General features: G+C 43.8%; 1 protein-coding gene across 1 annotated transcript; it reads right to left on the bottom strand.

Annotated features, from left to right (window-relative positions):
• Positions 1 to 23,281, bottom strand: LOC103481872 (wings apart-like protein homolog). The gene is made up of 20 exons (XM_008437660.3): positions 22,940 to 23,281; positions 21,206 to 21,720; positions 15,588 to 16,317; positions 14,238 to 14,638; positions 12,697 to 12,821; positions 9,375 to 9,473; positions 9,101 to 9,271; positions 8,865 to 9,001; positions 8,465 to 8,576; positions 8,099 to 8,344; positions 7,805 to 7,916; positions 7,624 to 7,721; positions 7,109 to 7,185; positions 4,112 to 4,248; positions 3,897 to 4,012; positions 3,597 to 3,782; positions 2,802 to 3,018; positions 2,632 to 2,720; positions 2,444 to 2,539; positions 1 to 1,821 (listed from the first exon to the last, which is right to left on the bottom strand). Exons 2-20 carry the CDS (start codon positions 21,696 to 21,698, stop codon positions 1,756 to 1,758), a joined length of 3,708 nt encoding a protein of 1,235 aa, XP_008435882.2. The 5' UTR covers positions 21,699 to 21,720; positions 22,940 to 23,281; the 3' UTR covers positions 1 to 1,755.
• Positions 23,282 to 27,520: the final 4,239 nt, after the last annotated feature.

Genomic DNA, 27,520 nt, shown 5'->3' with positions numbered 1-27,520 from the left:
TTACTGAAAGTAGCAATTTTTATTATTTTAAAATTATATACATGTAACCAAAGACACAAGTCTGCAAATTGGTACAAAGATCAAGTTTTCCTGCAGAAGCTCTCTGTCCATCCGTCCAAAACAAACACACAACTGGGCGAAAAAAAACAAAACAAAACAAAAAAAAGCTTTAGAAAATGAAAAATAGAGTCCGATTCAGAAAAGTCTAGCATCTAAAATTAAATTTAACCCAACCCCCCTCCCTCAATTTTCCCACAACCCCACCCTTTATAACCCCAGACCCACCCATTTTAGCCCCCCAGCCCCCCAAATAACTTTCCTCCTACACGAGGAAATCAATCTATGTACAGGGACTATGTACAGAAAGCTCTTCCATTCATTCTGCAGACGTCCGGGAATAAAGCTCTGTAAACTTCTGTTTAAAGGTGTGAAGATTGAATTGTGTGTGTGTGTGTGTGTGTGTGTGTGATGACACGTGCCTCGAACAAATTAAGAAACCTTTGAAGAACCTGAATTTGGTATCTAAACAACATCGAATCCAGTGGAAAGCGAAACTGGAAAAACGTAGAACACATATTTGAGGAGAGAGCACAGGCTGCAGAGTTAAAAGGAGTAAAACTATGAATTACCAACACTGTTGGGGTTTATACGAGACTCAAAGGTGTTGGTTCCTGTGAAATGTTTATTGAGACGTTTTTTGTTTTTTTCTACGAAATGCCAAAAATGATCCTTGCTTCAGTAATGGTTTTCATCCTAGGAACTTCTTTTTTTCTAGGTTTAGATTTATCTCCAACCTGATAATCCTCAGAGTCGAACGAGCCAATCGACCTCTGGGTTCCAGTGAGTCAGAAACACACCATTTGAAGTCTGAGAAACCCAAAAGGAAACTAAAAAGAAATTTCCACCTGAAGCTTCCAGGGACCCTCAGAATATCTTGGCGTCACTTTCAGTTCCTCTCTCCTCTTTTCTCAGCCGTGTTTGATCTCTGTTCATCTTCCTTAGTGTCTGCGTCCATCTACAGCCGTTTGTGAGGAATAAAACGGGTGTTACATCTAGAAAATGTTCAGAAAAACTGAATTTTGACAATGCAAACGAGAGAAAAAAAAAAAAAAAAAAGCCTGTCGGTTCTAATAAACGGGAAAAAATATGGCCCAAAGTGACACTTCCAGGTGGTCCGGACTAGTTTCTGTGCTTCTGACCCACAAAAGATCAATAGCTTTGATTCCTGAGCGTCTTTTCCACAGAGTCGAGAGGTGAAAAAGGAAGAGAAGCGCAAGATGACAGGAGTAGAGAGGATGTCACTTTCAAAGCAAAGAGATCAATTTGGACTTCTCTGGGGTTTTTTCTTCTTCTTTTAAATCATCTTGCGATGTTTTGAAGCTTCGAGGACAGGAGGGAGTGGGCGCAGGAAAAAAACAAAACAAAAACGTTTGCAATCGGAGGGAGGATGAGCTGGATGAGGAATTTTCAAAAAGAAATTCAGAAAAGCAAAGAGGAAAAGTCGAGATTGGAAATAAAAACAACATCCCGAGGAACTTTAAATAAAAACAAATAAAAGCCAAACGGTGTTTTAGGGTGACACTTAAGAACGGGTGGAGGAACCAAATCGTCCACTAATGACAACGAACGACGAACCACGGGGGTGTGAAAGGGGCTGCCTTTGACTGGAGGAGGCGTCTCTCAGGGGCAGAGGACAGTGTATGTGTTGGTGTGTGAGGCATAGAGTTTGTATGTGTGTGTGTGTGTCAGGCTTCTCTAGCAATGCTCCAGGTAGTCAATAATCCGGGAGATGGACTTCTGTCCTGCGGTGCCGACGTCGCACTGCAGACAGAGAGAGCAGAGTTTCAGGGAAAAAAAACCTTCGAAAAAATCATCAGCACTGACCTAATCCATAAATCATTTTAATCTCTGCTTAGCTAAAAGCTAAAAAGAAAATCCACAATAAATTTCAACTCGTATCAGAATCATTACAGCTGTCCTGCGCCTTGCATTGTTTCAACCTATAAATCTAGGAAAACTTTTTTGTTATCGGTGATGTGTTTAATAACGAAGCCAGATGTGAGAAGCTGTTCACGGCTGTTTGTCTACAACATGTTGAGACGTGTCTGAGGTTCTCCCAGGCTGCAGGAGAGCGAGAGAGAGCCATACTTAAGGCAGATAACAGGAAGGCTGAACGCCTACAACACAGTTAAGGCGTCGCCGTTTTGAGCTTTCAACGTGTCGCTCATTGATTTGGAAATGGTGGCGGGATTTTTTAGAAATCATCAGCTGTTAAAAATACTTACACGACGATTGCTGTACTGCTTGCCATGCTAGTTGCTAACATGCACTGATAAAATTAGTTTATAATCTCAACTCCTTAGTGCTGCTGTCAAAAAAAAAAAAAAAAAAGTCTGTGCTGTTCATTCTCAGATACAGAAATGTTCCAAAGGCTGCGACTCACTGTGAGGTTCATGAAGTTGAGGAACTTCTTCAGCATTTCTGTCATGATGGAGAAATCTCCTTTTGGCAGGTTTTCTCTCACAGTAGTCACATTCATCTGGTGGAAACAAACACCAGACGGCGGTAATTAATCATAGAAACTGCACCTCTCTGTCAGCGGGATGTGTGGCGCAACGCAGTGAGACTCACCGGGCTCCCCTGACACAGGCAGCCCAGCAGCAGTGCTGTGTACGAGGCTACGATGCTGTCCTCCATGTGCTTCCCTGCGTGCTGCAGAGCTACGGGGAAGAAATCGGGACGCTTTATTCCCACAGTTCAACCGAGTTCTGGCTATAGAGTAAACTGGAGCGCCGCTCTACCTTTGTTTAGGTCCAACTGCTCATCCTCCTCGTCGTTATTCTTCTTCTTGGCCTCCTCCTGCTTGTCTGAGGCGTTGTCGTTGGCGACCCACTGGATCTCGCCTCCGGTCTCCTGCCACTCGCCGCTCTGGTCGAGCGCCGGCTTCGGAGCCTCTTTGATGAGGTCATCGGTCTGCGCCTCGGCCAGCACGGCAGCTCGCTCGCGCTGCAGGAACAGCTGAGGGGGAAACAAGTTCAATCATATTCAAAGTTTTTTTTAAAAATTATTATTCTGATACTGGGTTACATTAAGCCCAGGATAATTTGAAATGACCAGTTCAGAGCAAAATTTGGCTTTCCCAACATTAAATCTAATTTTATCGTATCATTTATCATGAAAATTTCTCATTGCAATAAGAATCCTGATTTATCTGAGTCTCAATAAATTCTAATTAAAGACGCAAAATAAGAAGAAAAAAAAAACTGACAGTATTATCAGAAATATTTTGACCACTTTCTGTGCTTTCTGTCATGGGAGCATCAATAAATATCTGCAAATTCAAAAATATCATTAAAAACACACTCATGAAATAAAACAGCAGTAAGTGGCGTCCTGATGACGCCCGAGTCAAATGGTTACGTCTGTCAAGATGTGCGATTGTGGCGCTACAAATGCTGCGCCATGCAGTCACACAGTTAAGTTACCAAAAAAAAAAAAAAAGAAGTAATAAATAGTTTATCATGGTTTTTATCGTTATCACAATAGCATCAGGAAATATCGCAATAAAATTCTGAGCCCACATCACCCAGCCCTACCTGTACGAGAGCTGCAATGGCGCTCAGAGGCCCGCCGCCGTTGCCACCACCGCCCAGATCTTGATGCTGCTCGCCGAGCAGGACGGTGGAGTCGCACGGCCCCTGGCCCCCCTCCATCTCCATCTCCATCAGGAAGTATCTATTCCTGGCACTGTACTCCACCAGGTTGATCAGCAGCCCCAGACCCTGAAACGCACCGGAAACGCAAAAGGTCGATCGTTACACTCCAGATCGTGTTCAGCAGGGCTTTTTGTTTCTCGGGGGTTTTCCTGTCGGCTCGGGGTGTCGTGTGATGCGCACCAGCACTCTGACATCAAATCTCTGCTCCTGAGGAAGATACTGAGGGACTTTGAGAACGCAGTTGAGAGCGGTCGCTATCAAATCCTCCTGCTCGCCCGTTTTTGTGCTGCCCCACTCTGCGTAAACACACACACACAAAAAACAAAACAAAAAAAAACACATGAGAGCACTGGTCTCTAACTGCTTATTTTGTGGTTCAAACATCGGAGCCTCACCGTTGTCGTGCGTCAGGTTGAGCAGGACTCCGATGATGGCCCTCATGCAGTTCTCCACTGCTTTCCCCACCGTGCCGCCGTCCGACTTCACCTCCCTGCTGTACCGCTGGATCATCTGCTCGCACCTCCTCAGAGCCCTGAGACAGAAGGTTCAACGCTTAATCGCAAAATATTATCGCCACAGGAACTGGTGGTGTGAGATCAAAAAAACCAATTCAACAAAAATCCCCCAACTTAAATGACGTTGTTTAAAGTATAAAACACAAGCCCAACCTTTACATCAATTGCACGGAACAATAAGTCCTTATACCTTTTAGGAATAATAAATATTCACAATACAAACAAATCGTGTTAAGGTTAATGACATCCCAGCTCAAATGAAATATTTTCTTGCCAAGTTTAGCAGTTTTCAGCAGTTTTTAGAAGTTTTGTCCGATTTAACTTCTCACAGTAAGTAAAAAAAAAAGAAAAAAGTCTGTCTTTTTCATTAGGTGTCTGAAAACATGAGTTTTCAACTATAAATAACGTTGAAAAGTGTTGAAAGTTCTAGCCTGTCAGGTGACCAACTTGGTTCACGTCCAGATTCTGAACAGGACTTTAACTCTTCAACGACGTAATAAAACAGAGCCGCATTCAGGGAAACCGCTGTTTGTGTTTGTGTGTGTGTGTGTGCGCGCGCAAAGTCCGACTGCAGCAGCTGGGAGGGTGAAGTGGGTCAGCAGCACGATGTAAATAACCAAATTAGATCAAATGTCAGCGGTGAATGAACAGAGCAGAAACCAGAGTCTGGACGCAAAGAAAGACAGAAGGAAAGACATAAAAGGAACATCTGGATGAAATTAACTTCAGAGCTCACAGGGGCAGCGAGGGGGGAATCTACAGTCACGATGCGGAGGAAGCTCATCCTCGCTCAAATGAAGGTTTTGATTCTTTGTTTTTTAAGCCAGTCTTTTGTAAATGCGATTGGGATCGTTGGCCGTCGACGACAAAAATGCTAATGTTGCTGTTAGCTATTTTAAGTCCCTTTGCTCTTTGGTTAAGGTGAGGAACCAATCCGGTAACACTTTATTTGAGCATAAGACCAACATGACACTGTCATAAACATGACATAACATCTGTCATGAACACGAAAGGGTCATTATGAATGTTTAACTGTTGTTATGAAGCGTCATTTGGTAAATAATGACACTTTTGATGCCGAGTTGCTCTAAAAAGTTGTATTGAATCCATTAAAAGTGCATGGAAGTGTCATTATTTACAAAATGATGGAAAGTTGGCACTTTTAATGGGCTTTCAATGATTCAGTGTTCTACAGAAAGCACAATGCAGCCACCACCGTGTTTTAACATGGGGGAGGTGTGTTCAGACTGATACGTAAGATGTGTGTGTTAGATACAGGTTATGAAAATTTAATTTTGGTCTCATCTGGGAAACGAAGAGTCTTCCTCAGAAAAAAACACTGTCACAGACGATCCTTCTTTCCCTTTCAGAGAACCATCTCTAATGAAGTTCATGGCCAGACAAAATGAGGCTCATCAAACGGCAGAAGGACCTGCTGCGTTCCGTTTGGGGTTTATCAGATTAGGCCTGCAGACAGCTGAAGCCGTCGGATGCAGACGGAGGAGCTTCTGCAGAGAGAAGGAAAGCAGGAAACTGGAACAAAGGAAGGAAATAAAGAGCGAGGGAGTGACAGAGAGACCGAAGGGAACAAAAAACGAGCGAGACGGATGAAGAGAACGGAGAGCCCATGCCGTCTGGCTGTTTCGGTAGCAGAGCTCGGTCACTCCGGGGGCCTCACCCCGTGGATTTCGGGGTTAATCGAGTTAACCAGCGGACAGCTGAGGGCTCAGACCGAAGCCTGTGTCGCACTCCCAAACAGCGGCTCTTTGTCGCTCTTTGCCCGGTCACCCAAAGGGCAGGAAAGCAGGAGGAGCCGGGAGGAGAATCAGCTGGTCAACTGATTCTTCGTCTTCCTTCAGATAATGGCGGTTCTCACAACGTCTCAGTCATCAGCAGAGTTCCTCTTTAACACGCTCGTGACTGGGTTCTGTAATTCATCCAAATGAAACTGGGACGGTGGAGTTTGTCTCTTTTGGAAGGTTTATCGAGCTCAACGACTGTGTGCATTACTGCCACCTTGTGGTGATGTTAGCTGCGGAAACGACAGCCGGTTGGTGATGTATGACTAAATAAATAACCTCCGTTTTTATTGTCCCTTTGCAGCTTTGTTAATTCACACTGTTGTAAATGCCTTCGTATTATTTTATTCCCTGTTCTGGTGCTTACATAAACCTAATTCCTAATTTTAAAAAATTATAAAAAGTCAAGTAATTCTCAGTAAGAAAAAAACAACAAAAACAAAGCTAATTTGCTCAAGAGCATTCCACTTACTTATGGATTGTTCATATTGTTCATAAAAAAAATTAAGCTCTACATTATTTCTGGTAGATAACTTTTGATTCTTTTTCATTTGTTTCAGCGTTCTCGTTGAATCCCCACCCGTCAGTCAGCATTACAGCTGATTATTTAAGAGGATTGATGCCTGAAATCTTTTCTGAGACCAAACTGAAGCACAGAAAGGTTAGAAAACTGCCTTCGGGCTGCAACACCTGAGAACAAACCCCCCGCTTCCCCACCACCCGAAGAAACAAGCGAAACAGTGACGTCATCCTCTCCTCCAGCTGAGGTCAGAGGTAAAAAGGTCGCCGCTGAGAGTGACAGGAGGTCACGACAAGGAAATGGAGCGACAAAACCCCGATAACGATCCACTGAATGGCGAGTGACGCACACGGAACACAAAGACGGGGGTTGGCTGGGGAGGCGACGCGCGCTTCCAGCTTCTGACGGGGGAAATCAATACGTCTGGATTTACGTGGCTTCGGTCTGATCGTCACACAACGAGGAAGAAGTTTCAGTAGATAAAATATATGCGGCTTGACCCGGCAACGCCGCATATATTTAGGATCCGCAGTCGGATCCTAAAGCAAGCTTACTCACTTTGCGGAGGAGACGATGAGCGACGAGTCCTTGTAGGCGATCAAGTAGCCCTGGTTCTCTGGATTGTGGACGGACACCTGCATGAACCCAAACGGTCACTCATTTCCGTTTCATTCGGAGCTTTTCTTTGATTTTTTTTTGTGTGTGAATCCTATGCTGACACTTTCTATTACAAATATCTTAATACACTTGAAATAACACAAAACTAACTTAAAAGTAACTTTTCAGCAAGATATAGCTTGTTTTACGTTAATTATTCCATAATATTGATTAAAAATTTTTTAAAAAGTACTAGTTCCACTAACTTGCTATACATGAAATAATCTGCCAGTGGAACTAGTAGTTTCTTTTTAGTTTTTTTTTTTTAATTAGTATTATTCACTCAAAACAAGTTATATCTATCTAGAAAGTTACTTTGAAGTTAGTTTTGTCTCATTTCAAACGTACTTGGATAAACTTTTTTTTTTTTCTTGCAGTGCGGCTTCAAGTTTCCTCCCCCCCCTGAAAACACTTACGCTCTCCAGCACCCGCAGACACCGCTCCGCTCCCCACAGCGACGAAACCAGCTTCTCCTCCTGGTCCTCCTGGTCCAGGTTGTCGACGCACTCCTTCACTGTGGAGATCGGGGGAGACAGCCACGGTCACATTCAACACTCGGGAGACGGCGAGCGTTTTCTGTCCCTTTGAGACAAACACCTTTATCCACGATGTGATCCAGTCCTCCCAGCAGCCGCAGCTCCTCTTTGAACCAGTCTCCCGCTCGCTTCGAGGTCAGAGACAGCAGCGTCTCCATGGCTAAATGACCCGTCTGTAAGGAGAAGGGGAGAGGATGAGCAGCGTTTTAGTTCAGCTCCGATCGAGCTGCTAAAAACAGCCTGGAATCTGTGGGTGGTGTGAAGAAGCTGTTTTAGGAGCAGCTTCTTTTCACAAAAAAAATTAAATAAAAAAGCCTGAAAATCGGAAATGAAAGGACTCGGAGCGTTACGGCACCGTAATGTTCTGCAGGTCCAGGTGCTTGTTGTGCACGGTGTCGCACAGCTTCCTGATCTTCTCCTTTATCTTGGCCAGCTCTTTGGCACTAAACTGGACGCTGGAGTCCGGCTCCGCCGCCGCTCCGTGGTCCTGGTCCAGCTCGAGGAGCCGGATCATCAGGTCCAAACAGGACCGGTCCAGGTCCATGTTTAGCCGGTCGCGGCTCAGGATGTACATCAGAGCTGCTGTGCACAGAGCCAGGTTCTGAAGGTTGAGGAGAGGAGAGGAGAGAGAGCGTGATAACCAGCAGATTAACACAATCTGGGTCAAAGCACTCGGCTCAGTTCCGGAAAGCCGCGTCGCTCTTCCGAGTGTGATCGCTACCGGGAGCTGCGGGGCGTCGTTCAGCGTTTTGAAGACCTGAGCCACCTTCCCTCTGGCCCGGAGGTGCATCCTGAAGCTCGGCATGGCGCAGCGGGTCGCCAGGCTGATCACACTGGAGAAAACCAAACAACTGTGATGTTCACGACACCCTTCAGTGGCGCATGCAAAACACTCTAAAGTAGGGCTGAAACGATTAACCGAATTAATCGTGGCTGACCGATCATTGACATAACCATCGACTAATCGATTACTGATCTCACTGAAGAAACCAAACAACAGTGATGGCCACGACACAAGTCAACACTCCATCCAAATTAGGGCTGAAATTCTGTAAGAATAAAAATGTAAAATCTATTAAGCTCCTTTTATAACCGTTAGAATCAGGTGTTCGTTTTCATACCTAAGGCACCGAGTGTTGAGCGGCTGGCCGCTCTTCAGGCCGGTGGCGAGGTACTCGAAGTCGTCCGTGAACTCCTGGTTTTCCCCAAACTCCACCACGTCGTTGAAGTGCTTCACATGCTGGACCACCGTGTAGAGCTGCAGACGCGAGACGGCGGGGAAGAGAAGTCGGAAGCGTTTCCTGGTTTTTAGTCAGGAGTTTCTGAGTGTGACTCGGGGAAACAAACGGAAGCGTACCTCTTTGTGTTCTTTATGACACTTGAGTGCCGTGACCGTGTCCTGGTACGGATCTGTGGGAACGGTGACGCACTTCGTAACCTTCGGAGGAGGAGGCGGCGCCTTGAAGACCCCGTCGTCCTTCTGGGAGTCGGCCGGCTCCTTGCTGGAGCTCCCGGTCGGGACGGACGCCTGCGAGAGGGAACGGAGGAAAGTTTCCGTGAGTTTCCGCAGTCCAGCCGCAAAACCTAAGCGTCCGGTCAGACGCCGCGTCGGTGCCGTCCTGCGTTCTTACAGAAGTTGCGTGCGATCGGGAGGAGAAGAAAGGCGGCGGCGGTTCCTCCTCGCTCTCCACGGTCCAGTGTCTGGCGTTGTACACGGCTTTGGTGGGAGACTGAAACGCAGCGCAAAAAACAGGAATCGGGTTGAACGTCTGCGAAGAAAGGCAGCTGAGAACACGGTGGAGCCGCCGGCCTGCCGGCAGTTTGAGGCAAAACCTCAAGCTGACACACGATCTGATGCAGACAGAAACACTTCGTCAGCAGTTTTTCTTTTTCCCTTCAGTTACCTCATTTGACTTTTTTTTTCTTTTTTTGATCCACAGCCAGCAGATATAAACAGACACAAGGACGCTGAGCCAACAGGACAGGAGGGGAAAACATTGGGCTCCTAATGGGACTAATCTGATGAAATTATTTGCTTACATTTTATAAGGATGATTTAAAAAAAATATTTTAAAAAAGTCACACAAGGCCTTTGTGTGGGTATCTGATTAAGGGAAGCTCTTACTGTAATTGCTTGTTGTAAAACCTTATTAAACATAAAACTAAGGCCCCGACTTAATTCGCTGTTAAATGTTTTATTCCATCGCGAGCGTCGAGTGGTGCATTTGAACTCTGCTGGTTATCTCAGCAGGTCTTTGCAAAAAGTGTTCATTGGGAATTTAGGTGACAGATCATACAAAACAGCACATATTTAACGACAAAATGGACACAAAAATACACCATTGACACATTTTTAGTTGGCCCCTTTGTTCCGAGAAGCAGGCAAAAAGGCCTAAGGCAACTCTGAAGAGAGGTGGAGCTTCATCTTCCTAGAGGTCAACCACCCTAAGCATTCAGCTGGAGCTGTAATGGAATAGATTAAAGCATATCTATTATGAGTTAGACTGGCCTAATCAAAGTCCAGACCTAATGCCAACTGAAAATCTGCGGAAGGAACTGCAAACTGGCGTTCACAGACGTCCTCCATCCAATCAAAGACAACAGGAGAAAAGTTTCATTTCTGGTAGAGACGCAGGACATTTTCCTTTCACTTCCCAATCATGCACTACTTTTTACTGATACGCTGCATAAGCTCCAAATAAAATACCCTGAAGCCAGTGGTTTTAAAGGGTTCCATTTCTTTTCGGCGCATCGTGCACAAAATTTGCCGAAGAGCAAAAATGTTGACAAGCTGAACTCGATCAGACGGAGAGCAGTCGAGAGCTGAAGCACAGAGTGGATGAGCAAGTGAACCGAGGAGCAAACAGATGCAGAAGAAGTTGGTGAGAGTCAGCCAGCAATGATCAAACAGCACGACGCACTTAAAAACAAACACACACACACACACCGTCCTCGGTGCCAAACCTGCGGTTGGTGGCTGCCAGGGCATTCAGGACGAAAAACAAAAGACGGACAGAGGGAAGAAAAGAGAGCGGACCGAGTTGGCAGGAAAAAGTTTCTCCGCAGGGTTAATAAGCAAGAGACAAAAGGGGAGTTCGGGGATGAGCCGCGCAGAGCTGGAACGTCAACACAGCAAATTAAAGCCTGCTACAGTAATCTGAATGACACAAGGAGCCCCCCCGCCCATCCCACCCACCTGCTGCTGAGCAGCATGGCGCAGATAAAAAAAAAAAAGCGAGGCAGGAAGGTGGGCAAACCCTCCTTCTCCCCCCACCCAGCGGAAGAAAACAGACACACGGTTCACACGTTGCCGGGGGCACGCTTCAACCGCGGAACGGCGCTCGGCTGCTCGAGCCGAGGTCACGGCTCAAAAACGTTCAAGTCAGATAAACGGCGCTGATGTCGCAGGAGCCCGGTCACCGTCCTGCAGGGAAGCATCAAATGCTCTCCTTTTTTTTTGACAGTTCACACCGTCAGAAAAAAAAGAAGAAGAAAAGAAATCCTTCCAATTCACCCGTTAGGCCCAAATACTGACGAATCCCTGCGTCACTATGGAAACATTTCCCCACTGACTTTCATTTTTCATTTAAGACAGTTTAAGGCCTTACTTTTAGACGCACGAATTTCTGACTTTTCAAGGACGCACCAAAACTGAAATAGCTGCGAACTGAAAAGAACCCAATGAGGTCTCTGGAGCTCATTAAGACAAACCTGACTGATTACCTAACGAACGAGGGTCAGAGACTTCTTAAAAACTCTCCTGCCGTACAACAAGACAGAACATAATTATCGCTCCGGTTCAAGCTGTTTATTTGATAAAAGCTTCAAGAGCAGATGTATAAAGAGGCTTCACCCCACAGCCCTCCTCTTCATGAACCTGCCTCCTCCATCCAACACAAAGTACACAGACTCTCCGCTCTGCTTGAGTGCCGCTGATCTGCGTCGGCTCTAAAAGAGGCCGATCGATAACTCTGATCTGAGGCCGGCACCGTGAGGCGCGCAGCGACAGGCCATTAGCACGCTGACACAGCAAAGACGGGCCAGCTCGGGAGTCTAAAAAAAGAAAAAGGGCCGATCGTCTGCCACTCCTCAGCTCTGCCGACACACACCGCCGCAAACCAACGCACCGCACCGAGCAGTGAGTCAGAGCAGGCGGAGGCGGAGAAACCCTCGTCCCCACAGGTACATCCATCCACACCTCTTTAACTCCGCAACAACATTTGCACGCGGCTTTAACGGGCTCTAATTGGATGAAAAGACCAGATCGATCAAGAGATCCCAACACGAGCACACGGCCGAGTTTTGGATACGATTAACATTTCCAAAACCTCAATTCAAAACGAATGGACAAGTTTGTGGGAGGAGAAAAAAAAAACTACGACGAAAACCCGAGTTAATTTGGGAACATTTAATGCCTTTTGCAGGCTGTGGCGATAATAAAAACAACCTCAATATCTCTTTAAAAATAAGAATCAAATGCGCAAGTTTGGATTAGCCTAATCCACACAGGGTCAAAATTATACATACGCCACCCCACTGATTTCTGATTACATTTTTCCTACTTGCCAAGAAACCACGCAGTTTTCAGAGCCCTCAGTGAGCTGTAGTCCTGGGTTGATATTTGACCATTTGTCTATCGGAAACGGTGCAGCGCATTTAAACTGGTAGGTTTCATAGCACGGAGCCAGCTATCAAGTATAATATTCAATATATTTTTATTTGAAAGCTATTTAGGAACCTTAAAAGACGAGTTCTGCTGAACACTGTAATTTTATCATCTTCTTCAGCAGCATTTAGACTATAAAACATGACATTTTTGCCATTACTTCTTATCCTTAGATCCACTTCGTATACAAAGACTAAGTGACTTTGTGTTGTAGTTTAAACAGCGTCACGGTTGACACTCGTGAGTCACGTCAGACCCTTATGTGCCTTAGCGATGTTGTGTCTGACCTTCTTATGTGCGCTGAAGATCCTCCGGAACGTGTCGGGATTCTTCTCGGTCACTTTGCTTTGAGCCGCCCTTCTGGGGCCGCTGGCCAGCACTCGGAGGCCGTCCTCAGAGAAGTCCAGAGTATCTGGAAAACGGAAAAAAAAACAAACACATTCCTGATTATCTCCTCCAATTCCAAGTTCCACCTGAACCAGTATGGTTATAACGAGACCAACACGTCAGACGTATTGAGAGTGAAAGTGTCCGATGCTTCCAACAGATTTCCCTGAAAATATTTGGTTTTATCTCTTGCTTAAATCAGGGTTTCTCCAGGTTTCACCAACTGAAATGTAACACTTTTTTAAGACGTTCTTAAGACCATTATGAATTGAATTTAAGACCTATATCGCCACAGACAAGTACAATTTTGTCCAGCTAGCTGGTGAGAAATTTGCATTTACCTATGTTGGACGCAAAAAAGGTAGGTAGCTAGCTAGCTAGCTAGCTAACAGGGGTATGTTAGCAGTAAGATAACCGGTAGCCTCAACAATCTCGAGTCACAACGTCGTGAAGAAGTTTCAGTGCAACTTAAACTTTTGTCTGACAGAAAATTCCAGTGAAAAAACCCAAAAAATTAAATATATTAGATTAAATAGTCCTGCCAAGACAAAATTTAAGACTCTTCATAATTAATGTATTAAGGTCAACATACTTTTTGTTTTTTAAAAATGAATTTAAGATATCCAAAGGCTTTAATATTAGATACATTTAAGATTTTAACAGGCAGCCTGTAAGCAGTTCATTCACCGCTTCAGAGGTGGAAACTAGAGTTATTGTTTAGACGAAAACAAACAGCAACAAGGTTATCGCTGTTGGGAAGAAGAAAAGAAAGATCTGGAGCACAATGTGGGCTCTGTGTCATGTTTACATGTACACACACACACACACACACACACACACACACACACACACACACACACACACACACACACACACACACACACACACACACACACACACACACACACACACACACACACACACACACACACACACACACACAAAGAAAAATGATCTCTGTCTGAGAGCTGGACTGGTTCCCAATTTCTACCCACACAACGAGGCCATTTTTCATACTTTTTAATCACCAAAATTACATCCAAATAAATACAAAAACACAACTCAGATTTAAATATGTACCGTATAAGATACGAACACACAGCTCACTTGCCTCTTTTCTGGAAGCAAAAAAAAAAAGCATCCTTGTAACAGAAATGTCTGTGTTACATTAAACAGAAGTGAGTTTGGTTTCTTTTGGGTTAATTATAGCTCAGTGAATCACTCTGCACTTCTGGTCATCAAGCCAAAGGAGCAGAATGTGGATACTCTGAATCTCGCTTACAGCCAGGATGCTCAGTCATATTTACATCACTGAGACTCTGGTGTCGTTTGTGTTCACCCATTTGGGATTACTGACAGCTTTACTACAGTTTCCACCCCCGACTCTGATCTGTGTAAAATTAATGTCGAGTCATGCATTTTCTTTGGAATGCGCGTTTACCTCTTTGAGTCTTCCACTCCGGTCTCTCGGAGTTCTTCTTGCTTTCCTTCACCACCGGCTTTTCCCAGATTTGCCGACTCTCTCGGTTCTCCAGCCTCTCGAACGGATCCGGAACGTCGTCGTCGTCGTCAACTGTCGTTGCCGCAGTCATCGTTTCCTTGACAGTGACCGCCAGGTTCGCCTTGGATACCGCAGGCTGCGCGACCTTCCTCCTCGGTTTGGATTCGGCGACAGTGTCGTCCACGCCGTCGCTGTCGCTCATGTCGTCGAAGCCGAAGTACTGGATTTTGTAGCTGGACCTGCCGTCGCTGCTGTCGGCGCTGTTCTCTTCCAGGTTGAAGTCGGTGTCGTCGAAGCCGAACAGGTCCTCCTTCTTCGACTTGGTCTGGATCGGCCTGGGCCTGCGCAAGAGAACGGCGTCGCGTATCAAGCGGGGAGACGTTTTTATTCCGTCTGCCACTGTTCTTTCAACGTGAACGAGATTTCATTTCGAAACCATCGCTGAAAACTGCAACTAGGGCTGAAACGATTAATGAAATTCTTTGCGAACAATCGTCAACTTTTTATTTTAGAAATCAATTAATCGTTAACTGACTCAAAAAAAAAAAAAGGCAATTTTGCTGAAACAATGTACTACTCACTGTGCAGAAATTATGCCAAAATGGTATAAATAATATATACATTTTGCATTGACGATAAAAAAAAATGTAACATTTTTCGTAAGCATTATCTCAAGTGATAGTTTTAGCTTGACAGTTTCAAATTCTGTAAAGAAAAAATATCTTATTTTGAACCTGTTGCTATAAAATCACTTTTTAAAAAAACAAACACATTAGCTCAATTCTGTAGTGATGTTAAGCCAAACGAGAAGCGCCTTGGGCTACAAATGGCCAAATGTTTTCTAAAGAAATGATAGATTGTTGGATTTTATCCAATATAATGTTTATAATCTTTTAAAAAAAACTAATTTAACTATTTGTATCTATTCATGTATCTGAAGTGGTTAAATTAAAAAGCTGCAGAATGCAAAGATCTTTTGTACCACATTTAATCGATTAATCGTCAAGATAATCGATCACTACAATAACTCGTCAAACACGATTAGCTCAGAATTTCCAGACCCTTTTCTATCTTCACCATTCGTCTCCCTCTGTCTCGGAGATTTAGTATCTTAATCACCAACTATATAAATCTATCATGCAGGGCAGATTGAGTTCATCCAACTTAATCCAAATGAATAAATCTCGACACTAAAACACACAGGATGTGATCTAATGAGCCTTTCTCCTGCACTTGGTCATGTTTTCAAAAGTGACTATTTTTTAACAAGTCAATGTGTTTGTGTCCTACCTCGGCTGTTGGGCTTCGGTCTTTTTCCGCTGCCACCCGAGCTCCTCCGCTTCCATCGTGCTGCCTGAAGAGGCGCCGCCGGCGCCGCTGGCAGGCGCCGCGTCACTAATAAACTCGTCCCTGCCGCGGTCCTGGTTGGTGACGTTGCACGCCGACACGGACGAGGGCTGCAGCACCGTGTAGTCCCTCGTCCTGCCCCGTCCCCCGCCCGTTGTTTTGGTATGGTTGGCATCGGCGGAGGGTTTGGGGAGATCGGAGCCGAAGGCGGCGGCGTCGAATCCGCTGGAGTCCGCGGCCCTGCCTGAGCCCTGCTTGTTGGGCCTCTTGTACGTCCGACAGTTCGAGTTCCTTTCGAGCGATAACGACGCGGACATCTGGGAGAATTTGGACATCTCGGCGAGGTCGGATTCGCTGGTCAGGCTGTTTCCCTCGCCGGGGTTCTGCGGCCGCGGAGGAGAGGGGGGCTTCCTGTGCGCCAAGTGAAGGCCAGCTGGCGCCATTCCCGGCGAGCCCCAGGAGAGCGTGGGGGCCGGGTTCCGGGGTTCCTGGAGGGGCGACGGTGGGCGGAGACCCATGATGGCGTCCCAGGAGTCGTACGTGGATTCGGCCTGGGAGCCCGTCTTCAGGGTGGTGGTCTGGGCCAGGGGCTTTTTGTCGCTGTCTGAAGCATTTAGGTACCAGGAGTAGCTGTGCTGGTTCTGTGACGACGCCGGGTTCTGCCATGACGATCCTAAGACGGAAAAATATATATGTCAATAAATAGGAGCAAGTCTGGGCAATAAACTGAAAACTGACGCCAAAGTTTATGGCAACAAATGACGTCATTTCGTCTATGTTGTCATTTTCCGCGATTTGTTTTTCTTTTAATAAAATAATTATTTATTTTTTTTGGTTGTTGTATAGGCAGGTGGCAATAAAAATAATTATGGAAACCAGTCCAGTGGAATCACACCATCAATATAACTGGCTGTGAAGTATCCATCAACTTATATTCTTTATTTTCAGCATAGGTGTGCTATTGCTATTATCTATTAATCAAGGTTATGGTTATCCCCATTTTGTTTCAAAATATTAGTAAAATCTAGTTTTACACTAAAACCCTCTCACACACAGTGTGTGACATCACCTCTCCTGCTGTTATAAATACTCAATAAAGGGTAGAACTAAATAAAGGAAGACTGGAGGGAAATGTTTTGAATCCTGTTCTTGCATGTTAATTTATGAATAATACAAAAAAACATCAGCTACAATTTATTAGCAGGTCAAAAACCAGAAATCAGTCACAAAATTTCTCCTTAAAGTAAATCCGTAACTGCTTTCAAGGAAGGCCTGAAAGTGTGCTTTAAATAAAATAAGTCAGATGCCTTGCTTAGTTCCTCTCGCTTGATGATATGTTTTTTAAATCAACGCCGTGAACCGAGCAGAATCGCGTCGCTCAAGCGGGACGTTCTTGCAAACGAACAGGAACTCTATAAAGTGTGTCGACTTGTGTTAGATGTGCAGAAACTCACATCTTATCTTCTTAGGCGTCCCCAGGTGCCAAAACGTCACCGTTTCTATGAGCACCTCTGCAAACGGGTCATACAGCCACATCAGAAAAACAAACGGCAGCCACCATCCAAGCCAAACCGATACTCGTCTGAAAGCTGCTACATTTATTCAAAAATGAACACCCATTAGGAGCATACGCAATAAACATGCTAGTCTCTCACTCACTGTTTTTAGAATTTTATTTATTTTTTTAAACACATTAAAGAAAGATATAAAATTGTGAACTACACAACCTCCATCATGCAGGACATTTTGGTCTTTTAAATGTTTGCTAGATTTTACTCTAGAATCAAACGCTTGAGCTCGGACGTGTTCCAGCTCTCTCACTGAGAAAAATCAGAACCTGGCAGATCCGGGGCATTTGTAACCACCACGATAATAACTTTGAGCTGGAAAAAGTTGCAGTCGCTTCGCATAACAAAAACAGGAAACCGTTTTACATGAAAACACAGAACCCTAAATCTCTCGGCTCTGAACAGAAGCCCCGGGTTTGACCTTGAAACTGGGTCATCTCAAATCCAAGATGAAGCACGCGGTAAATTAAAAGCTGAAAGATGAACGGAGCCGCCAGAAAAGCTTCGGCACTCCAGTTTTGTTCCTGGTAATGGCCGAGCTACAGAACATTAACTGAGCCGCTAATGGACACGGTTAAAACAGCCGTCGCCATAAAGGAACCGTCGGTCTACATACCTGGACATTTTGTTCTCAAATTCTGAAACCGAACCCACCATCTCTACCCACCTTGTTTCTAATTGGGATGTACTTGACTGCATTGCATTTTATGTACTTGCATGAGAAACCGATCTCATCTACCTCTGCAGGTTTCCGACAAATCCGCCGCTGTCAGGTTTTGCTCTGCCGTGAGAGTGGACTGACAGACAGGCCCCCCCCACTGGGTCGTGTCTAACAATAGTCACCCCGCCTCTGTCAACTTAGCAACTTTGTCTCTTATTTAGCAATTTTTTCTTAAGCCTAGAAAAGAAAAACTGGTGCCAGAAAAATGCAATCGGTGCATCCCTACTTCTACTTGAAAGAATGCGACTGAATTTGGACCAAATGCATCAAATCTAACCTAAATTGGGCCTGTTCAGATTTCTTTTGCTGAAAATTTTCAGAAAATAATAAAAAGCATGTTTGAAATATTATACAATTTGATATGGAACTATTTCTAGTAAGTACTGAGATATGATTGATCTGCGGCATTCTCTCCAAAATACTGTACACAGTTATTTCATCACACATGTGATCTGTACCAGGGCTCTGTAATTTAATCGATTCTACGATATTATCGATTTTTTTCCCCTCAGAGAATATCAATACATTAAATCCTACTTTGAGTTTTATGTCAAATCCACATGAATTAAATGACAGCCATCACACACGACATTTTTTACCCATTTGCACATTAAAAATGACGTGATGAAACCAGTTGCAATTAATTAAATGATGAAATGAAATAGATATTATCTAAAATTAGTGAATAAGTCAAAAAAAAAAAAGATTCCTTTTCTGCATAACCAAATACACAAAGACACATTTAAATAAAGCAAATGTAAAACAAAAACATTTATTACACCAGTATTACACATCAGTTCAATTCATTCGATCCATGTCTGTGGAGCAATCACAAAATGTCACCAAAATCACTCTGTCCCTCTAAAATCTTTCAGAAAATCTTAAAACTGTGTCGAATCGGGTCATTTGCTGAATATTGTGATAAATATCAAATCCTGAGCAGAGTATTGTGTCGTGAGATTAGTGTATTGCTACAGCCCTAATCTGCACCCTCTAGGTCTGTAATAACCTTCAGTTTAAGATTGGGTGAGATGATAATTCTCGATCATGGAGGATTAGAACATGTACATAATCAGCCACAGCACAGAGATTGTTGGATTGGTCTATAGAGCACAGTCTATGCTTTTCAATTCTATGCGTCAACAACCTTTAACGTAAATGAGTCGAAACGTTTATTTTGTATTTAGTTGGTATTGGAGCGCAAAGTGTTAAATGTGGCTTTATTTAAAAATAAAGAAAAATCATAACTGTGGTCAATGTCCATGTCCTTAGTCTGTGCCGAAGGAAACGAAACAACCAGTCCTCAGTATCAAGCTGATAAAATCAGTTAGAGTTTAGCCAGATACATGAACCGGGACAACTTCCGTAAAACCTTCACACACACGCACACACACACACAAAAAAAAAGACTTCAGCACATATACAATTCGCTAAATTTCAACCAGAGTATCTCCTGAAGCTCACTGATACATAGCACTAGTGAGAGAGGATGCTGTCAGAAGTGTGAAAGCCGAGTGCACGGTGTGTTCAGGCAAAGAGTAAACATTCGGTGTGAGCTGGTGGGAAAGGGATGAAATCATTGCTCTTTGCGGTTTAACAGTGATCAGCAGGCACAAGGCGATCGTACAACATACACCGTTAACGTCCTTGCTGTGCTGCAAGAGTGCATCTGATTTGTCGGCTAAAGTTTTAAGACGAGATAAAACTGATGGGCGCTTCATGTCTTAAGATGGACTTGAAACAAGATGGCGGAATCGATTCAAATTTTGATTAGCTCAAACTTCTTTGTTTTGTCATAAGTCTACTGCTTTTTTTTGTTGTTTTTTTATGAGACATTGCACAATTTTTTTTTTGTTACCTTGTGACAAACTGCATGTTTTTAAGTCCAGCCGAACAATTCGCTTGAGTTAGACATGCAGTGAAAGATCGCAAGCAGTGAACGGCAGGAAGGAAGTCCGAGTTCAGTCGAGATGTCAATGATGATTGCGATGATTTGTCAGTTCAAGTCTAATCCAAACACACAAAAAAAAACAAAGAAACACCAACTAAGACTTGAAACCCATCCAGACTGCAGGACAGACCCTCCCACACAATCAGATGGCACGAGTCCCAACACTCTGAAACCTGAAGAGGAATTCAGACTCTGCTGCTGCTGCTGCTTCTCCTCCTCCAACTCTTTCTCCTCCACCTCCTCCGCACCGATTCATCTGACAGCCACATAAATGAGCAGGCTGTTCGCAATCGCACACTCAATATGACCGCAGCGATCTCGTCGTTCACTCGTTAAACACGGGCGCTTTACGAGAACATAATCGCTCTGCGCGGCTTCCATGTTCCTCTCTCTTTCTTTCCACAGGTAAATGAAAAAATAAATATGAAGACCTGCTGCTTCTGAAGCCAGATGGAGGAGGAGGCGGGGGGTGGGGGGGGGCTGCGGGGGGAGTATGAGGTCATGATGCGTGGATCCCAGCTCGTGTGGGTGTGAAAGCAGAAAAGGGTGCCAAAAGCTGCACATTATAAATGGCATCAAGGTGCAATCGGACGGCAACCTTCAAACGGGAGCGGACGTTTGATAGAAGAAAGATCCATTACACACATAGTTATATAGTTTGTTTGATTCTGATCAGGCATAAAACTAACGCAGGCTTCCAAAAACGTGCTTAGCAAAATATCAACTGATACAGAAAGGTTATGTTTTGCCGTTTTCTGGATTACATAATCCAAAAAAAAAAGAAAAAAAGACTGATGACTTTACAGTTGTCCTGTAGACAATGATTGACAATGTTTCACGAGACGGGTAAACCGCAAAAGGCCATTGCTAAAGAAGCTAGATGGAAAGGAGGTGCATCCAAGCGCACTTATAGAAAGTTGGCAGGGAAAACAAAAGTGCGGTGTAGGAAGTATAACTACCATCAAGCCAAAACCCATACAAGAATTTGCAATGGATGGACGGTAGCTACGGTCTGCAGCCAAAGCTTCAAGAGAGCTTACAGTTACCTAAAAAAATAAGTAATCTTTTTTTTTTAAATCACAATCTTTATCACAATAGTACTACAAAATATCACAGCGCTCAGCTCGAGTTACACAACAATGAAATCAACAACATCAGCGCTGACCACCTGTCACTTAACAACGTTAGATCCCATTTCAACGCTTACTGACAGCAATAAGCTGAAGATTTGCGATCCCCGATTCGAAGTCGATCTTCCGTAGCTTAAAGATTGTTCCGGCTTTTTATGATGCTAACACAATCAGTCTGCGTGTTTGTTTACCTGTGTTTGAAGTGGTGCTGTTGAAGAACCGGGCCGTGTCCTCCATCATCTCCGGCTGACTCCCGTCGCCGCTGAACCACGGGCTCTCCGCAGCCGACAGCGCGGCGGTGTGGGACGATCCCCCCTGGAAGCTGGACCGGCTGCCCGCCTCCAACGAAAAGCCCGGCCGCTCTGCCTGCGGCGGCTCGGCCGACGCCGGCTTGGAGGGCGACAACTTGCTGCCCGCCCGGGACGTCACCGGCTTGGACTCCTCGTCGCTGTCGAAGCCGAACGGATCGTCCAGGCCGTCCTCCGAGGGACGGGGCTTCTTGTAGACCTCCAGGACCGAGTCATTCCTGGGGGCTCCCGCTCGCTTGGAGCCCACCTTGGCCTTGTAGGTGGTGTCGCCCCATTTGGTACTGAGGGTGCCTCTTTTGGTGGACAGGACCTCGTCGAACTTGGATGTGCCCTCTCCTCCCTTGCGGCTGTAGGTTTTCCCAAATCTGGATGTCATTGTTGCATCTGGTTCATGTTCTCTACAAATAAAAACAGTGAAAATGAATGTTTTTTTGTTTTTTCAATGTAGTTTTGAAACCATTCAATGGACTTAAACCAACACTTCTGCAGATGTGAGTGTGTAGTATCACGCAGACTTATTTCAAAATGTATCACTCAGAGTTTTACAGTGAGGGACGGTGACCAAAGCGTTCTCCTTGTATATGCTTTTATTTGCCATATTCAGAAAAGGCCAGTTTAGCTGGAAGACTTTGTGTCCGTCCGCTCCTGTGACATCGGATATTCAGATACTGACCCAACTTGAATTTTTTGCACTTTGCAAGAGTTCAATGGCAATTATACCTGGAAAAATATCTGATTTTAAAAAACTAGTTAACCTGAAGCTAGCTTCAGGTTAACTCAGAACATATCTAGATATGTTCTGATATCTAGATAATATCAGAACATGTACATATTCTAATAATAAAGCAGGTTTTCCTAAACAAATTTAATAAGTACATGCACTCTTTCATAATGGAGGAAATACTAGCAGACATCTTTTCTCTCCACAAACATCACTGCTTTCTATATCCATTGTTTTTATCATTTTATTGAGCATTAAATGGTCTGACCTTGGCCTCTGCTTTAGGGAAGAACGCTTGTAAATAATCTTCGTTGTTGTACAATGAACAGATTCAAACAGTGTAAATGTAATTAGAGAAGCAATTGCAGATCTTGGTATTGTCTTAGACACCTGTATCCATCCAGAGCAGCAAACTGGCAAAACTACTACTTTTACAGAGATGATCTCACTGGTAATAATCGATTAATCACTGGCATTTGAGCAACAGCTGCAACTTCAAATTCTAGATATTCCAGAAATCAGCAAATGTAGGGTTAGGTTTTTTTTTGTTTCATCTTTGTTTAATAAATATTAATAGCCAAAACACACTCGTGTGTTTTGTGTATTATAATATTAGATTTGAGTCATTTTAGAACATTATGAAAGCCTGGTGTGTTTAATACGCCGTGATACTCATGGGTTAGAGAAGACTAAAGCTTATTTTTGCCGTGACTGTCTGAAGTTATCTTCAACCGTTAACTACACTTTAGCTGTTAGCTTTAGCATAGATTCAGCGGATTAGCCGGAGCTAGTTCCAAGCTAACAGCTAACAATAACTATAAACCGACATTGCACCGCTCTAGAGTTCCACGCAGATCAGTTTAAAGTCTTAACCCGTCACAGGTTCCTTCACTTACCCGGTGAGTTAAAGAGCCGATCGGCATCAGACACAGAGATGAGCCCACAGGGCCGTTAGCCTCACAGACAGACAGCAGAAGAGCCGCCGGGCCTTCTGCTTCCCTGAGTCGAGCTGTTCAGTATAAACAAGGCCGAACAGAGGCAGTTACCGGTGGATCAGAGGCTCCAAGACGGTCAGGACAAGCCGGCAGGTCCAGGCCGAGGCGGAAAAAGTGGATTTATAAGCGCATTTAATAAATTTCTCTTAGTTTATCAACCTAAATTCAGACTCGATTGTCTTCTTCAGCTTACGACGAAGGCTTCCATTGGACTCCCCCCACCGCGTCAAGATTGAACTGAAACAACAGCACGTAACCGGAAATAGACCCCTTCAAGCTGTGAAAATATAACTTCTTACAAATAAAGTACCCATTATTAGTTTACATCGGAACATTCGCAACTAAAATTAGTTTTAAAAGTCTGTGTTTAGTTTTGGTTTTTAAATATGTACAATGGTTAATAAACTCGTCAGTTAAATGCTATTCATTTACATTATAGCGACAATTATATTTTATTTTTTAAACTTAACCGGAATTTGTTTTGTTACTGCTTCTGACCTTGTTCTCATTTATGGCTGGGATGCTGCGTTCCAGTACATTCCTTAAACTCGGACAAATGTATATTTTAATTTCAAGAACGAATAAAAATAATTTAACAGAAAAAGAGTATAAAATTATTCAGAAATGCAAACGCCTGCCAGAGTATTAAAAGAGTCGAAGTGAAAGATAAATTAATCTTAAGGAAGATATGTGTATGTGCGCAATGCCGTTTCATTTAACAAAGGCAAACTGCGCACTTAATTTACGGTACTTGATGTTGACAGTTAACACACAAATGACCAACACTACAACATTTAAAGGACAATGCGGGAAGTCTGCTTGCAAATACAGCAGTCACTAGGTGTTTTCATTTTCTTTTCTTTTTTTCTGCCAAGCTTCAAGGTTGACATATCACACCAAAGGAGCCCTTTCAATCAACCCCCCCGCTCATCCACTTCATGGTGAAAACAGGTTCTCTCCCTCTGTGACGCTGCAATCAAACAGGATGTGTGGATGGATTTTGCTTTGCCTCATGTCCCAGCATCTCTAATTTGGTCAGATCTGTCCGAAGAACATAGTTCAAGCAATCCTGTGATTTATTTTGATTATTAATAGATTTGATAAATCTAAGTCATGCTGCCACACTCCCTTTAGAGTACAGAGGCTTCCTCTCTAAAGATTTCCAAACATAACATACTTCTGCAATCTTTTTGTAATTCTTCCGCCATTTGACATGGTCCATTCTGTCACTGTTAGTGTCCCTCCGTGTTTCAAATACAGATTGAAAAACAACATCTCTGTTTATGTCTGATCTTTGCCACCCTACCTTGGGTCCTACATCCATCCGAGTGTTTGCTGACATGCACCCTTCCGTGGCCGTCTGTTTCTTTGGGGCAGTCGGGTCATCCTGGCAACAAACTTTGATGTTTCAACCTTAAAATCAGATGCAACCGCGACCCGCAGAGGGATAAGCCTGGCAGAGGACTCAGGCTGGCATGCGGCACCCCGTCTTCGTGCCAGCATCAGCCGTCCTGCCAGCCATCAGACCAATGTTACTGTACCATGAGGGGGCTCATCATCCACACAATAAGAAACAGATCTGAGTTTTTCACCGCATTGCCAAAAGCTCCCTGAGCATGGGCCTGTTTGTTGGGATCCTGGCAAAGCTTTGTGGTAGCACCTGGAGTGCCTCGGCATCACACAGCTTAAAAGAATGAGCCAACGCAGTGGCTGCTGTCAGCAATGGCAGAGCCTTCTGTAAAAACAATTAGGTCTTTGACGTTCAGCAGATGATATCTGGCAGAGATAAAGAGAAGAGAAGTCACACGACTTTTCAAAACAAGCAACTCTGCAGAGAAGATGGTTCAGAGAGGACATGGGCTTCTGGTTGAGTGTGCTTCTGACTTCGGGATGTAAGAACAAAACAGCATCGTCTGCATATGAACCTATCTCTCACTGATTTTAATGTCAAGATAAGGCTTTTTTTCTGCCTCGTTTTCCGTCTGAATGATTCATAAATTGTAGTTCATGAGCTTTGCTATCAAAACAAACAAAATTCCTCAAAAGGAGTTGATCCAAAAAGGGTTCCGTAGATGTAAATGCGTTAGCACATATGTTGAGGTGAACATTTTTGGACATGAAGGACAGCCAAGAAGTCACATCTGTCTATGAAACCCATCCAGGAAAGACTGAAAATCTACAACGGACAATAAAAGACTGCATATTTTCTCTGACCAATACATCTTCTGATTGTTTGGGACTGCTGAAAAATAAACAGTTAAAACAAACATGAGTTCTTTGTGGTGCAAGTAAAGTAAAATATCCTGAAATCTACAGAATATCTCAGAAGTCTGGATTGGATCAAGAGCGGGCTTCAAAAGCCAATCAAGAGTCATTTCCTCCAACAATCAAAATGTTGGTTGGTTGGTTGGTTGGTTGGTTGGTTGGTTGGTTGGTTGGTTGGTTGGTTGGTTGGTTGGTTGGCTGCCAAGCATCAGAACATTGAAACGTCGGTAGGAGAAACGGACAACACTTTGAAACAGTAGATGGAGAAGAAAAAGAGTCAACACCCTCAGATCAACTCCAGTGACAGAAGAGACAGGAATGGGTCAGGTTTTTGGTTCAGAAGTTGATATTTGCTTGTTAGAGAGAATGGAAGAAATTAGAAAAAAAGAGGGATCTTCTTGCTTGGATTCAGACAAACAGTGGATGGCTGACAGTTAAATTAAAAGAAGAAAAAGTGCCTACCTTTTCCCTGATGAAGGAAACCCTAGCTCTTGTAGTTCCTCAGCAAAAATATATTTGTCTATCAGGAACCTTGGGATAACTTGTGGTAAGCTGAAAATGAGTCATGCATTTGTTTTGTCATGTGTGGATTATGGCAGAACACTCTACCCGTGTCTTATCAAGACCTCCGTGTGGAAAATGTGCTGCTGGCAGGTTTTTGACAAAATCATGCAAGTTCTCACAGGTGACATCACCGCTGATGAAACTTGTAAAAGCTCTCAGTTTATTTCAGAGTGCGTTTTTATTCTTGTTCTGACTTGGAAAGCTCTTCGCGTCCAACACCAGGTTCTGTCAGAGGACTTCTGCACCCACGTATCCTCAGTAGGGCTCTATTTCTTTTTCAATCTGTCTTTATTTTTAAAAGTTTTCCCAACACTGGACATGCTGGCTTTCAGTTCAAAGTTAATGCTTTTGCAGATAAAAACCCATAAAAGGTTAGAATTTTTCAAAACAGTTTTCTGTTCGGAAACAAAACTCTGCATCTGTTAAATTCAGTAGTTTTTTGACCATGACAAAGGGCAAAATGAAAGACTGTAATTTTTGTTTTTCACCACTAGATGTCGGGATGTTCACGCGGTCTGCTGCTGCCTCGTCAACATCTCACTGCACTGACAGCTCCGTCATGATGCATCCCAGCATAGAGACTGAGGTGAAAAAGTAGAACATTAAAACTACTTTTTTTTTTTTTTTTTTTAACTTTTTAGTGAACACAACGCATCAGAAGAGGGCACACTGCCAGTTTTTATTGTAATCCAATCAGAGGTCAGAACACAAACTTGGGAGAGTGAGCAGAAAGTGACTGAGAGATTCTCAACCAGTCTGTCCGTTTACCCTGCTCTGTCCTGTTTTTGTTTTTCTTTTAGTTCCTCCTCCTCCTTACTGTAATAAAAATGTAAAAGCTCATACACACAAGGAAATTCCAACGGGCCAGCATTCTGCAACAGCAGGCATCCACACACACACACACACACACACACACACACACACACACACACTTCAGGCCACACGGACCTGCGGGAAGTCCCCTAGTTTTGTTTGAAGCGTAAAACCAGATGCTATTTCCTTCTCACACTCAGTTTCAGTTCCAACCGGTGAAATGTGACGATGCCATTTTTTTTTGTGTGTGTGTGTGTGTGTGTGTGTGTGTGTGTGTGTGTGTGTGTGTGTGCGTGCGTGCGTGCATGCGTGCGTGCGTGTGTGTATGTGTGTGTGTGTGTGCGCGCGCGTGTGAGGGTGTGGGGGAGGGAGCAGAGATTCAAAATTAATCAGTCATCCATACTCAGTTGGAGGTCTGCTCAGGGTTGACTTCAAGTGTAAAAAAAAAAACAAAAAAAAAACTGGTTCGGTTTTATGGATGAGGTTCTGTTAAACTGAAAGAACGAATGGACTGTTCCGTTTCCTGAAAGACTGCATTTCCCACAGGTCATTGCAGTGCGAGAATCGTGCCAAATCCACATCGTCGGGAAGCTGCTGCAAACATTCTTCCTTCAAAATAAAAGTTGCAGATTTCTTTCACATTTTTCACTTTGATTTTATAAAATGATGTTTTCACCTTTTTCTTTCTTTTTTTAAAAAAAATCTTTTTTGTAATTTACAAAGACAGAAAGACATTGTTGAGGTGTGTGGTAGCAGTGATCTCCACTTGATGCACGCTGCTTGGATTATTATTACAGCTGAGGCTGTAGTGACTAAAGAGGAATAAACTTTATGAACACA

The sequence above is a fragment of the Poecilia reticulata genome, chromosome 19 (genome assembly GCF_904066995.2).
Source record: "Poecilia reticulata chromosome 19, P_reticulata-male-v2, whole genome shotgun sequence".
Classification (NCBI taxonomy): domain Eukaryota; kingdom Metazoa; phylum Chordata; class Actinopteri; order Cyprinodontiformes; family Poeciliidae; genus Poecilia; species Poecilia reticulata.
The sequence above is the reverse complement of the archived record's forward strand: the minus strand, read 5'-3'. Positions and strand labels throughout refer to the sequence as shown.